We start from the raw sequence: 13,948 nt of genomic DNA, 5'->3' as shown, positions 1-13,948 counted from the left end.
TCCCCCCTGTTGACTGAAATGTGAAAAGAATGATTATAGGTACAGCAGTGAAACTGAACCATGAAATAGAAGCTGAGGATGAGGCAACAAGAGTAAAGGAGTCCCTAAACTTGGATTACCTGCTTTTATAAAAGAAAGACATAAGCTTCTTTTTACACTGTTACTATATTTTAGGTTTCTGTCACCCATAGTGTAATCCTAATTTATTCACCTACAATTACTAATCATAGGTTTAAACACCATCTCACCTGATCAAAAGTTTGATTCTTCTACCTCTAAGTGTAAACAAGTTGTCTTCTCAATCTATTACCTCTGATCCCAAATTACAGTAATAGCTTATTGTGACCCCTATTATAGGCTAGGACAATGATTCTCAAACCTCATCAAAATCATGTGGAAGGCGTACTAAAAAGGAAAGAATTAGAGTAAATGTTAACAATTCATTTTAAAAACTGGATCAGCAGGAAGAGGGAGTAGAAAAATGGATTCCCTTCTATTACTTATGTATCTATACTGATGATGAAAAGCAGAGCTCTTCACTGAGAGGGGAAAAAAATGGCAGAGATGAGCTCAATGACAGAACACTTGCCTAGCATGTGCAAAGCCTGGGTTCAATCCCCAACACTACAAGAGGAGGAGACACACACACACACCCCCCACACACACACACCCCACACACATACATACAAATACCAGTGGAGATAAGCCGAAATTATAAGAAACAAGATCCATGAGAAGATAAACAGGGATAGAATAAGAACACAGCTAGAGTGATAAGTTTTTTTCAGGAAACAGATTTTTTTCCACTGCAATGCAAGGATGTTCAGAATCAATGATGTTGACTATATGTTGATAGGAGAGGACAAGAAAATGAGTACTTGCTCACATTCAGTGAAATGGGAAGAGGAATCATTTGCTGAGAACAAGAGGATAAGAGGGATTTAGGCCTTTTGGAGAGCAAAGGAATATGAAAGAACTGTTTAATATATCTTCTCAAATACTCAATTGCTAGTTGACAATTATAATGCTATATAAAATATTAAGTATGATATATTTTGCTAGACTATATGCACAGTGATAACTATACTAATCAATAATCTATAAAGTTATATTTCACTAGAAAAAAGATTAAACAGTCAATCTACCCCTATATTTCATAATCAGTCCCATAATTTTTCACTCCTGTATGAAATATAACTGACTTAATTTTGACCAATTTAACAACACTCAACTTACCACAGACCTCAAATGATGGTATAATTCTGGCCAGCCAGAAATTAATTTTAGAGCATTTACTTCAATTACTCTTCATCAAAAAATTTTCCACATTAATCTGTACATCACAAATAAGTTTGATGGCACAAAAACAGCATTTTTATACAAACATTAAAAATGCAAAACCAACACATCACCATGACTGTTTTCAATAATATAAAAACTTTGAAACAAAGCAAACTTTGACTTAAATAGTATTTCTCTTTTCTCTCCGAGGATGGAAGATAAGTCTGAGAAGTTCCAAAACAGTACTTTCACCTTTCACTATTTTCTATTCTTTTATTTTATTTAATTTTTAAATATTCTTCACTGTTATTTGCAATCTTATCAACACACACTCTCACACACACACACACACACAAAAAAAAAAACTCCAAGTAATAGGCCTAATATACCAGCCTATAACACATTTTTTACTTTCAGTTTCTAGTAGCAACCTGCATATTTTTATTCTTATGTAAAGCCAAAGAAAAATGTCACTCTAATTATAACAAACTTAGGATAACTCACTTAACTCATTCTCTAGTTGGATAGTTTATTCCAAACCAATTCAAATGAATGACAACATAAAATAATTTGAATAAAAACAGCACATCCTATCAGAATAATGTTTTATAACTATGCTGCTCAATATGGTAACCACTAATTATATGTTGTTATTTAGATTAAATTTAAATTTATTGAAACTGAATAAAATTTTAAAGTCAGTTTCCCAAACTAGCCACATTTCAAGAGCTCAATGGAACCTGTGACTACTGGCTACTGTATTAGCACACATACAAAACTCTTCCTTCATCACAGTGTGATGTGGTGATGACTTCTAGATGTCTATGGGACAGCATGGGTCTGTAACAATAATAATCAACACATAAAAGAGGTCCTGGTATGAAAGTCTGACATCACCTGTAAGTAATTAAACTAAATATTATTTAAAACACAATCTTCATAACGGTACAGTGCATAAAAATAAGTAATCAACTTTAAAAAAAATTTTTTTTAGTTGTAGATGGGTATAGTATCTTTATTTATTTATTTATTTTTATGTGGTGCTGAGGATTGAACCCAGTACCTCACATGTGCAAGGCAGGTGCTCTACCACTGATCCACAACCCCAGCCCAGTAATCAACTTTTGATGCTGGTGACACATTTAACATCATAATATTCCTAATTTCAGAGAGAACTAATATAGGGTTACTCATTTGTTGAATAACTGATAAAATGATCAAGCAAATTAACATGTAAAAACTAAAACCTAAAAAATTAATTAAAATTACAGTCAATAAATATAGTTATATAGTTTGTATTTTTCAAATACAAATCTACTAAGTTCCTATGACATGGCAGGGAATGTTTTAAACACACACGAACACAAATAGACACATATGAATGTACACAGTATCTGACTTTTAAGACCCTGAAATTTAATAAGCTTTAACACATTTAATAAATTAATTAAATTCTTTTTTTAATTTTACTTTTTTTAGGTTTCTTTTTTTAAGGTGGACCCAATGTTATTTTTTTTTTTTAATGTGGTGCTGAAGATCGAACCCAGTACCTCACACATGCCAGGAGAGCACACAACCACTTGAGCCACATCCCCAACCCCTAATTAAATCCTTTTTAAAAAAATATTTATTTTTTAGAAGTAGTTGGACACAATACTTAAGTCCATTGAGTGTCAGCCAAAGAGTGGGATATTATTTGTTTTTTATATGGTGCTAAGGATTGAACCCAGGGCCTCGAACCTGCTAGGAGAGTGCTCTTCCACTGAGCCACAACCCCAGCCTATAGTTGAATTAAATTAAGGAATCTTGGCAATCTTTAAAAAAAAAAAAAAAAAAACTACTGAAATAACAGTGGAGGAGTAGAAATGGTATTAAGTCCAGAAAGACACAAAGAATGGAAGAAAAAACAAAAGCAGACCAGACAAGTCAACCCATTTTTGTAAAATGGAAAGCTGATTTAGTGGAGCAAAGGAAACTAAAACCTAAGAGCTTACAGAGGAGAAAAATCAATACATTCACATAACAGAAACAAAGATTCCAAACTTGGAGGCACCAGGCAGCACAAAAAGCAGAGGAAAGGCATGGGACTACAAACATAAGGATGGATGAAGGCTTGTGATCAGCCCTCCCTTAATCTATGCAGGAGACAGAGGTTTATTCTTTGGAGAAATAATTAGAGATTCCTAATTCAAGGATCCAAGCACAGAATACGGAACTGGGTAAGGTGTCACATGGAAAAGACAAAGGTTAAGCCTAAGTGTACATATTAACTGAAGAGATCCTAGTTACCACTCTCCCTTTTCAGCTCCCAAACACAGAATATCTCTCCGGAGGGGGAAAAAAAGAAAGATACTCTAAATACTGACAATTTTAGTGCAGCTCAGGGTATGAGCAGACAATAAAAATGGCAGCTCAATGTTTAAATAGAATAATTCTTGTAACCCAAGATCCTAATACAATTATCAGGGGCATAGCTGGCACTCAAAGAACTGGAGATTAAAAGAAAAATTATTTTTTCCTAAGTTCTATAATGAATGTTTTAAAATTGTTCTTTATAGACTAAAACAATATTACCAACTAAGAAAAATGGCAGCAACAAAAAAATTTAATTCTTATGATAAGCTAAATAATAGATGGTAGGGACACAAAATTTAATCATTTCATTTTGGTTAACAGAAACTCAATACTGAATCATTTATCAATAAGCAACACCAACTATCTTCTTTCCTCTCTTTTCTTTTCTTTTTGGTGCAGGGGAGGGAACCCAGGGCTTCAAGCATGCTAGGCAAGTGCTCTAATGAACTAAACACCCAGCCCCTTCTTTCTTCTTCTTTATTTCAACAACAAATGAACAATTGTCTTACAAGTTAAATACAGAACAATTCTCTTCAATTGCATATAAGAAATAAAACCAGCACAATGTGCCAATAAAAGTGTTAAAATAATTCAACATGTTTGAAATTGTCCTTAATAAAATTTTTAAAAAGTGGATGCTTTACTGACCAATCCTATGGAATTTAAGGTATGTAAGTCACATTAACAAAGTCACTCAAATTCTAGAAAGAACACAATCCATTTGCAGTCAACCAGGTAAAACTATACTTAAACTCGGGTTTTCTTCTTTTTGGAGAAAGCTTTTATTCATTTCATAATTTAATCTGAAATATTTTATGTAAAAATTCACTAAGGACAATTGTCAAGCATGCAATGCCATTCTTAGGGTAAAAAATGAAAACGATACTGAATTTTAATTCATGTCCTGTTTCACCAGACACAAAAGAAAATCTGTGACAACTGAAGAATTATTTTCCACCTTACTAAAGAAGCATGTTTTAAAATTAAAAACCATGAACAAATCTATCTACAAAATAATTCATTTTTATATCAAACAGCTGCAGACCCTATAATTGAAATAATGTATCTAAGCTTACAAATGAAAAGTGTTAGGTATCATTCTTGAAGTGACAGATTAAGTTCCTAATCCAGTTACAGTAATAGCCATATTTGTAGTTTAACATAAATTAAAACCTTAATTATATTTGTGACTATTTTAAACAAAATAACAAATTCCTTTGTACCTGTGAATGTAATTTATAGCAAAGCCAGGTTCATTTTCCAAACCAATCTATTTCACACTGCAGAAGTACTCTGGTATAATGACATAATGTGATTCTTGTAGAATGTTGAAAGAGTAGATTCACTAAATGCACAGAAGAGGTTTGAAGATAAATGAAGATGCTATTCATTCAAGGGTAATTTCATCTTAGAACTATATGAAAGATGTTTCACTCACACAGGGTAGTGTATGGCCTCAAATTTAAGTATATTTTCAGCTCGAATATAATGCTGCTAGATGGATTATGTTCATACTATATATCTAATAATGAAGAATTCTAGGCTTTTTATGTTTAATAACAGAATTGTATTTTTTCATCTTACCACTATGTCTTTATTGTTCTGTATAACAGCAACCAATTTTAAAATTCTGCTTGCTATTTACTTGTTAAAAAAGTATACAAGTTGTATACTAACTCATAATCTTTCAGAATTACAAGAATGTGTATTTTTGCTAAGTTAAATAAATATTTATATTAGCAGACTATTACCCTGTATAACTATTTTGCATTATTTCACTAATTAGTAAAATGACAACTCAACCACCTATTTCTTACATTATGATACTTACATTATTTTGAATACAAAATACTTCACTTCCTCAAATCCTACAAGACAAGTTTAAATGTTTTACATATACCATATTGTTAATGTGTTGAGAGACTAATATTAATACTGAAATTTTTTAACCTACTAAATTCTGATTTTAAGTTATTTTTTATAAACATCACATTTCATATATTTAAATCATGCCAATTTCTAGAAGCATAATCATCAAAATGCTTTAATACTCCTGGTATAAAAACAATAATATAAAATAAGACAATTAATCAGATGAATTTAAATTGAGTGATAGCAGCCTCCACTTTGTTCATTTAGAATACTAAAAAGGATTTTAAAGTCCCCTATCTAAAAAATGTTCACTAAATTCTCTTTCCTTAGTTTCCCTTTCCTCCTCCCAACTCTGAACATAAACATAGATGTCTCATTTTACAAGATGATCAAAGTGAAAGAGTGAATAAACTTAAAAACCTAAAAATTTTACAGTTTATTAAATTTTAAGGAAGTTCTATCAATATTTTAAATAATTTCCACAAAACACTATTCTGTTAATTCTCTATTAAAATATACCCATTGGCATCATCCTACCTGTATTTATATCAGGTTTAAACTGACCCTTCAAATGACATATAACCCTGAACAACTTTTTTTTTAAAGGAAAATTGTACATAACTGAATTGAAAACTCAAAAATCTTTTCCTCTAAAATTTTCAGGTAGGCTGTCTATTGTGACCATCTGAATGACTTGACAAGTTGAGAGCAGCTTATTTTCATACTCACAGTTATTTCTCCAATGCAACAACCAACCTGCAGGCCCAAAGGAGAGATACTCCTTCCTCTGTTCATCCCCAAACACTACATTAGAATACCATTTAACCACTAATTAACATGTCCACCTAAAAGCATCACTTGCTAAAAGGGAAAAGCAAGGGTCAGCTAAATATTTATCAGCCGACCTGACATTTAAGTGTTATAGTACAGCATTAATGTTGCCTTCAAAAATGCTGACGTTTTAAAAATGATATAACACATTCAACACCAAGTAGGGTTTTCCCCCGTGTTGTCATGTTTCATTTTTAGAGATGGAGTATTCATTCAAAAAGGATAAGGGAAAATAAAAATATTAAATATAACAGGGATATTCACTTCATTCTGAGCTTAAATGTTATTCTTGAAGTAAAAATATTTTTCATGTAGCATTCTTATAATGATCATCAGTTTAAGACATTGTCTAAAAAATACACTGAAATTTTTATAATATTTGGATCAGCCAATCAAAAAGAAAAAGGTTTTAATTGGCTTCCTATACACTACATGATATTCTTTTTCAAATTTACTAGAAAGTAACATTTTATTAACGATGTTCACAAAATAAGTACATAAATCTTTAGTCAAAATAGGTACTAATTCACATCTTACATTGCTATAGCTTTCACTTCTTTCTACAGAATTTCTCCTTTATTACCCAACTTGAGCTTCATAATAACATAATATAGTTAAGACTACCTTTATCTCATTTCAAAAATATAAAAGCTAAGACATGTTATCTTTCATACTTTAATAAAAACTATAAAATTTAAGACACATTTGTTGGGAAATGTCAAAAATAATGTGATTAAATGTTCACTTATTATTGGGTAAAAATCCAAAGATCTTCACCACTGGACTAGTCTAATATGCATCAAAGTGTTCTGTGTGTGGGCTGTCAACTCAGACTCCCTAGCTTTGCATTTCAGTTCTGCCAAGTACAGCCCATATAACTTTGGGCAAATCATTTCACCTCTCCACCTTACTTTCTTAATGTGTGGGGAAATTGGAATAATAAAAATACCTAACTCATAAGATTGCTGTAAGAGAGGATTATCCATGATACTTATACTACATACCACCCTACTTCATACAGTTGTTGTAAGGATTAAATAAATTAACAAGAACTTTAGGTGCTCAACACAGTAATAAGTACATGTGGCATTCACCAATGCTGTTATTTTCTGTTTACCTCCACAATTTGTGGACTCTTATGACCTTGGGCAGAGCACCTCTGAGTTTTAGTTTCCACATCTTTAAAATGAGATTAAGAATGCAACTCTACAGTAGGATGTTGGTAAGGATTAGATGCAATACTCTATATAAATGATCTCCACAGAGAGCATTTTACAATAAAAGCATTTAGTAAATATTAAATTTGAAAACCAAACCTTATTCAATATTATTAAAATAACATGCTATTTGAATTAAAGCATTCAATATTAACATCTTTAAGGTATAGCATAAAAGAATGATTACAAAAATTTTAATGCTCATACAAATACAAATATGTCCCCCAGAAATCTTACATATGACATTTACTCTCAATTACTTTAGTGTTTTTTTTAGGTATTATCAAGCCCACAAGTTCTATTCCTCTTGCTGAAATTCATTATGTGTTTTTCTGTCGAAGAATCAGGAGAAAAGGAAATAATGACCTACATTCTTTTTTATTTACAATACACCAGGCATTTTTCTAAGTGTTTTACACATTACGTATTCAATCCTCATAACCCAATGGGAGAGCATCTACTATATCTCCATTTTACAGATTAGGAAACTTGAAATAAACAGTCCTATTTAAGGTCTGCTGTATTTGGAAAAGAAATTAATTGCCTACATTCCATTTGTGGAATCTGCTATAAAAGCAAATATAGACGTCAAAAGTTCTTAAAAAGCCTTTTTTGTAGAAAACTTACAAAGTTCACCTGTATATGCTCTTTACACCTGCACTCTTTAATACAAGAGTCATCGGCTACACAAGGCTACTAAGCACTTGCAATGTGCCTAAGGATGCACATGTGCCATAGCATAAAATAACATCAGATTTTGAACTTTATAAGAAAAAATGTAAAATATAAACATTGTATTGATTACATGATAAAATATTATTTTGATGAAATGGGTTAAATAAAATACATTATTGAAATTAACTTCACCTGTTTCTTTTATTTTTTTAAATAGGGATACTTTAAATATTTTTAAAATCTTCTGTTAAGAGACGGAGTAATAGAAAATTATTATCAAAGTTATTTTTCCAATCAATATAAACTTCAAAGTCAAATTATTACAGAATAGAAAACTTCTTGTTCTTTTTTTCTTGTATGCAATATTATACATACACATACATACACACATGCACATAGCTCACAGGAGCCATAGGAACATACTATATAATACTTCACTACATTCAGTATACAAGGTGACATGACCAAATAACATTTCAGATAAAATCAATACTTTGTAGATGAGGGAAGGAAAGCAAAACTAAGGGCAATAGTCACAGGGGAAAAGATATTTTTTCTTTTAGACTGAAAACATAAAGGTTCCTTTAACTAAAAAAAAGCTAAGCATTTAGCTTCAGGGATATAATAAATACCAAGTCTAGGACGGAAATAAAATTTACATTCCCTGGCTTAACTTGCAGACTATTAAAATATCTGTTTGATATTTGGTATCTTATAGAAAATATTCAGTTTATGGATACCTGTCATATTGTGTTGATCAGCTTTATACATCAAGCAAGAAGCCTTTAAATGATTCTTCTAAACGGATGCTGATCCACTATATAGAAGAAAATTGCTCTATAAAGTTTACATCAGATATGTGGAAAAGTCACATTTATAGTCATGGCTACTATCAGCTGTCAAGCCAAAGAATATTGAAGAAAACTAAGAATTTTAATATATGCTGGTTAATTTATCATCTAAGTGACATATGTAGGATAAAAAAAAGAAAAGGTTAAGCAAAATTCTGCATTTTAAAAGATCCTTTTTCTGTTTTATTTTTAATTCCAACAATTAGAGAAACTATAATAAGAAAACAAATTAATAAGAACTACAAAAATAGAATTGATGAAGTACATACTAGATGTTTTTTTTCCTCCCCTTTCCTAGATTATTAAAATGTTAATTTAAAAAAATGTAATTGTACATAGCACAATTTATTTATTTATTTATTTATTTATTTGGTGCTAAGGATCAAACCCAGTATTGCACACATACAAGGCAAGCATTCTACTGCTGAGCCACAACCCCAGCCCCTAAAATGTTAATTTTTAAAAGTGATAATATATTTATATCCTGCTTTGTACTAGAAACTGGTTAAAATATCTATTCTAGGGCTCTTCAACCTTGACACTATTTACATTCGGGGTTGTGCACCGTAGGACGGTTAGCAGCAACCTTTTGTGGGGGTTAAAAAGCTCCCCAGTTGAGAAACATTATTAGTCTATTCCTACCTAAAATGCCTTCCTTTGGGTGAAAATTACTTTAGTTCTTCCTAAATTACTATTAGTTTTAGGGCTCTTCATACAGATTCCCAGATAGCTTGAGGAGGGAGATCATAAACCTGTGAAACCACATGCAGAATAGCCTGGGTATATTTTTATTTCTATGTGTGCAGTGGGGTGTTTTCTGGGAAAATGTTCTATAACTTTTGTTAAATCCTGAAAGAGTTATCCCCAAAATGGCAACTGATAAAGGGTTAAGAATCAGTGCTTCAACTAAAATATTCACTTCCCAAAATCTTTTCAAAAATATAAACATTGAAAATACTATTTTATACACATCAAATAATTATTTGTGCTGTCACTTATTAAGCAAGACTACTTTCACCACACTTAGAAACCATTCACACAACATTCACTGAGTACATTTTATATGATAGGCAACTGTTATTGCACATGAGAGCTCAACTTGAAATTCCATCTCTCTCACAACAATAAAAAAGGGTGGGGGCAATAATCAGCACTATAACATCTGTAATTCTGTAGATGAGGGAAGGAAAGCAAAACTAAGGGCAATAGTCACAGGGGAAAAGATTTTATCAAAATCAAAAGTTAACATAAGGGATGGGGCTGTAGCTCAGTGGCAGAGCATTTGCCTAGCATGCATGAGGCACTGGGTTCGATCCTTAGCACCTCTTTCCATCTACAACTACATTTTTTTTTAAAGTTAACATAAAAACTAGTTATAATATTAGTAACAAAAGACAATGCATATTCCTGGTTTTATATATATATATATATATATATATATATATATATATATATATATATATGAAACAAATCAAAAAGAAAGTTAAAAGATACTTATACTAATACTGTCCAGCCACATTTCTCTCCATCTTTCCCTTCCTTCCCTGCCTTAAAACAAAGATGTACTGAATGCCATACTGTTATACTGTCATACTGAATGACACTGTTATTAAGCCTAAAGGATATAAAGTTGAATAAAAAATATAAAAGAGATAACCTAAAAATCAGTGCTTAGCATTATGTCTAGAACACAAGAAAAGCTTTGACAGTTACTTTCCTACCCTTTCTTTCTGTGCTCAAGGAGGCTCAGTCTCACTTCCGATAAATGTCACCTCTTAAGATTTCCCTTTGAGTTATCTTTTAGGTGTTACACAATAAAATCTTCTTTGTTATTCAAACTATATAAACCAAGTAGATAAAAGCTAAATGTGTAAAATGTTTTTACAACTATAATTCTATAATCTACACAGATAATTATTTTTATTAAGTAAATAATCCCCCAAGTATCTTAATCTTCCTATAGTTCAAAGTTTACAGAGCCACTAATCTTTTTTGGATTACAAAACTGTGATTATACAACCTGAAGAGCTACTGAATTCAATAAGTGGTTTGGGGATAATAAACACACATGTAATCAATAAATACATAAGGAGCAGCTACAAAAGAACATGTCTATTTTAAGATTACCAAACAGATTAAGGCTAGAATGAGTACAAACAGCAGAATGATGCTAAAAAATATGTAGTAAATAAATCTTTACAAATAAATTAGAAGATAATTCTATTCCTAAATAAAATTTTATCCCCAAATAATCAATACAATCGTATCTAATTCAAAGCAAAACAACTGCTTAAGACACAGAATGTGACTAACACTTAACAATGACTTTGTGTAAAAGAACAAGTAATGAAGATTTTTATTTTATATCTGAACAACAATTAACTGATTAATATTATATAGTAAAATGACACTTCACAGGGAAGCAATGATATACTGATAAGAGTAAATCACACAGAAAATTTTTAAGTATTTAATATTAGATTTTCTTGAGGGGAAAAAATAATTGCAACTCCAAATTACACAAATCATTTAGAGGGTAAAAAATACATATTATTTACATATTTACCTGCACAGCAAGAGAAGATGCATTGTCAGAAAGCAAAATTTGCTCCCCTGTGGAAATACAAGGAAAGACCTCATTCAAAATTAGCTGCTAAACAAGCAAAGAATACTTATATAATATTCTTATTTTTAAGAACTATTCCTATTTTAAGAAGAAAAGGTATAGTCTACATTGAAGTGAACATGAAATTCTATATCAATGTTGTGTAATCAAAATTTTGACTGTTATACTGTATAAAAAAAATAAAATAGGACTATTTCCTCTGAAACTATATGATCATTTATCTCATTTTATCAGCAATATGTAATTAAAATAGCTCCTTTAAGAATAAATTCATTTCTAAGTATTCAAGAAATATCCCCCTTCTTTTCATTAAAATTAAATAAAATAGTATCTATTCAAATCTTTCTAGTTAAAAGTAAAAGCATTCACAATCATATAAAACCAGCTTGCAGTTAATATTGCACAGTGTGTCTAGGTCTGTCACACAAAAGAAAGATGACAAGTTCGCTGCAATAAAAATTCCATGCTTAGAAGACTAGGGCTGCTGCCTATTAGTCTTCATTACTTTGCAGTCTTCTGACAACTGTAGCAGGCTGCTGAGCCCCAAATGGGGTCCATAATGTGATCTGATGATATATGAAGAGCTGCTAAAGGGAGCCTGAACCATCCTAGCCTATACATTTTAACAGTTCCTTTTTACTGAGAGCCCACTTTACCACAGGACTTCAAAAAACTGCTGTCTCAGCTATTGGTGCAGTAAATCTGCCAACTGCTCCTGCAACCACATCATTTTACATTGCCTACAGCAGCCAATATAATGAGTCAATAATAAACCAAGGACCTTATAGGCCATGAATAGTTGGTTTACACTGGCAGATACAAGTTTAGGTAAAACCTCCTAGACAAATTATACAAGAGAATCCCTCCTTTACGTTTCATGTTCTCTTTGTATTGAATTACATTAGTGAGGATTTTTTTTGTAATAAATATATTTGGATACAAAATCACTCAATTGTGATTAAGAACCTACCTTTCAGTTGCTGATATAATGTAGCATTTTCTGGCCAAGGTTCTGTAGCTGAAGAAACAAAGCAATGATAATTAGATATATAGGGCAAACAAAATATCAATCATCTACCAAATTAGTAAGTATTTTCATTGGCCTATAGCATTAAAGTCAATTACTAAGACTACCTTATAATATGGCACCTAATCATATATCTTAGATTCTATGGTACCTGTCTAAGTAGGCGAGATCCTTTTAAATGCATGCTTACTTATTATTTGGTGATTGTTTGTTTGTTTGTTTGTTTTTATGGGGAGAAACAGACAGACATCATGCCTAATCAAAAAGGAATCTGAAAAATAAATTCCTTTACCTTCCTTTAAACATTTAAATCCAAAATGTTGCTCAAACATATAAAAAGATACTGATGTCTGACTCACTATAAAAAAAAGATAGTGAAACAATATTTATGATAATTTACAAAGTGAATTTTCAAGCAACACTATATGAATCAAATACATCTGTATCAGGTTGTCTATCTCTTCCTTTAAGCTGGTAGATTTAAAAATACAAAGGAAACCTATTTTATCTAGAACATTTCACTGCTTTGACTCTGCCACCACTATCCCACAAAAACAATTAAAGAAGAGTTGTGTGATGAAGCAGGAAGCACCTACAATGTGAAATAAAGCCAATAAAGCTAATTTTAGGCCTGAAGTAAAGCCTGACCTTGACCCTTAGTCTCTCATTTAGAGAAGATTCCAAGATTCCAGCTACAAAGAAAATATCAGTAACCTACTAGTACTGGGGAAAAGCACTAGATTTGAATTTTGTCTCATCAACTGCACTTAAGTGACTCCACTGATAGAATATACAAGATTATTACACAAGAACATCATTTGTTGAAGTCTTCTTTGTAAAAAAAACACAAAATAACAAAACTATCGATTCTTTTTTCTTTTTTAATCACAGATTCTAATACAGTAACTACATTTGCCCTCAGCAAGAAAGTAAATTAAATATATGTAACTTGATAATAATAGGTATCTTTTTATTGTATTTATATTAATCCAATCTGTGACATAGCAACAAATAGTTTTTCATATATAATTATGGCTTTTTAAAAGAAATTTGTACATATAAAGCATTTTTATTGTTCACTAAAGAGGAAGCACAGGACAGAAATCCCTTAATTTGCTTTTATTATGTTTAAGAATAAAAAGAAAAACGGTAGTATTAGTAAATACTAAAAATTTAACTTTTGGCTTGATTTGAGCTATACAAAATTAAGTTC

The 13,948-nt window shown here is 31.1% G+C and overlaps 1 protein-coding gene across 1 annotated transcript in view; it reads right to left on the bottom strand.

Moving 5' to 3' along the window:
• Positions 1-13,948, bottom strand: part of Mtx2 (metaxin 2) — a 54,024-nt gene that overhangs the window by 17,717 nt on the left and 22,359 nt on the right. Inside the window, exons 2-3 of the mRNA XM_026405629.2 lie at positions 12,679-12,726; positions 11,649-11,695 (exon numbers count right to left, since the gene is read on the bottom strand). Of these exons, the coding sequence (XP_026261414.1) occupies positions 11,649-11,695; positions 12,679-12,726 (95 nt within the window). The remainder of the gene's footprint in view (positions 1-11,648; positions 11,696-12,678; positions 12,727-13,948) is intronic.

Source organism: Urocitellus parryii, chromosome 1 (assembly GCF_045843805.1).
Source record: "Urocitellus parryii isolate mUroPar1 chromosome 1, mUroPar1.hap1, whole genome shotgun sequence".
NCBI lineage: Eukaryota > Metazoa > Chordata > Mammalia > Rodentia > Sciuridae > Urocitellus > Urocitellus parryii.
This window is presented reverse-complemented; position numbering and strand designations above follow the sequence as displayed.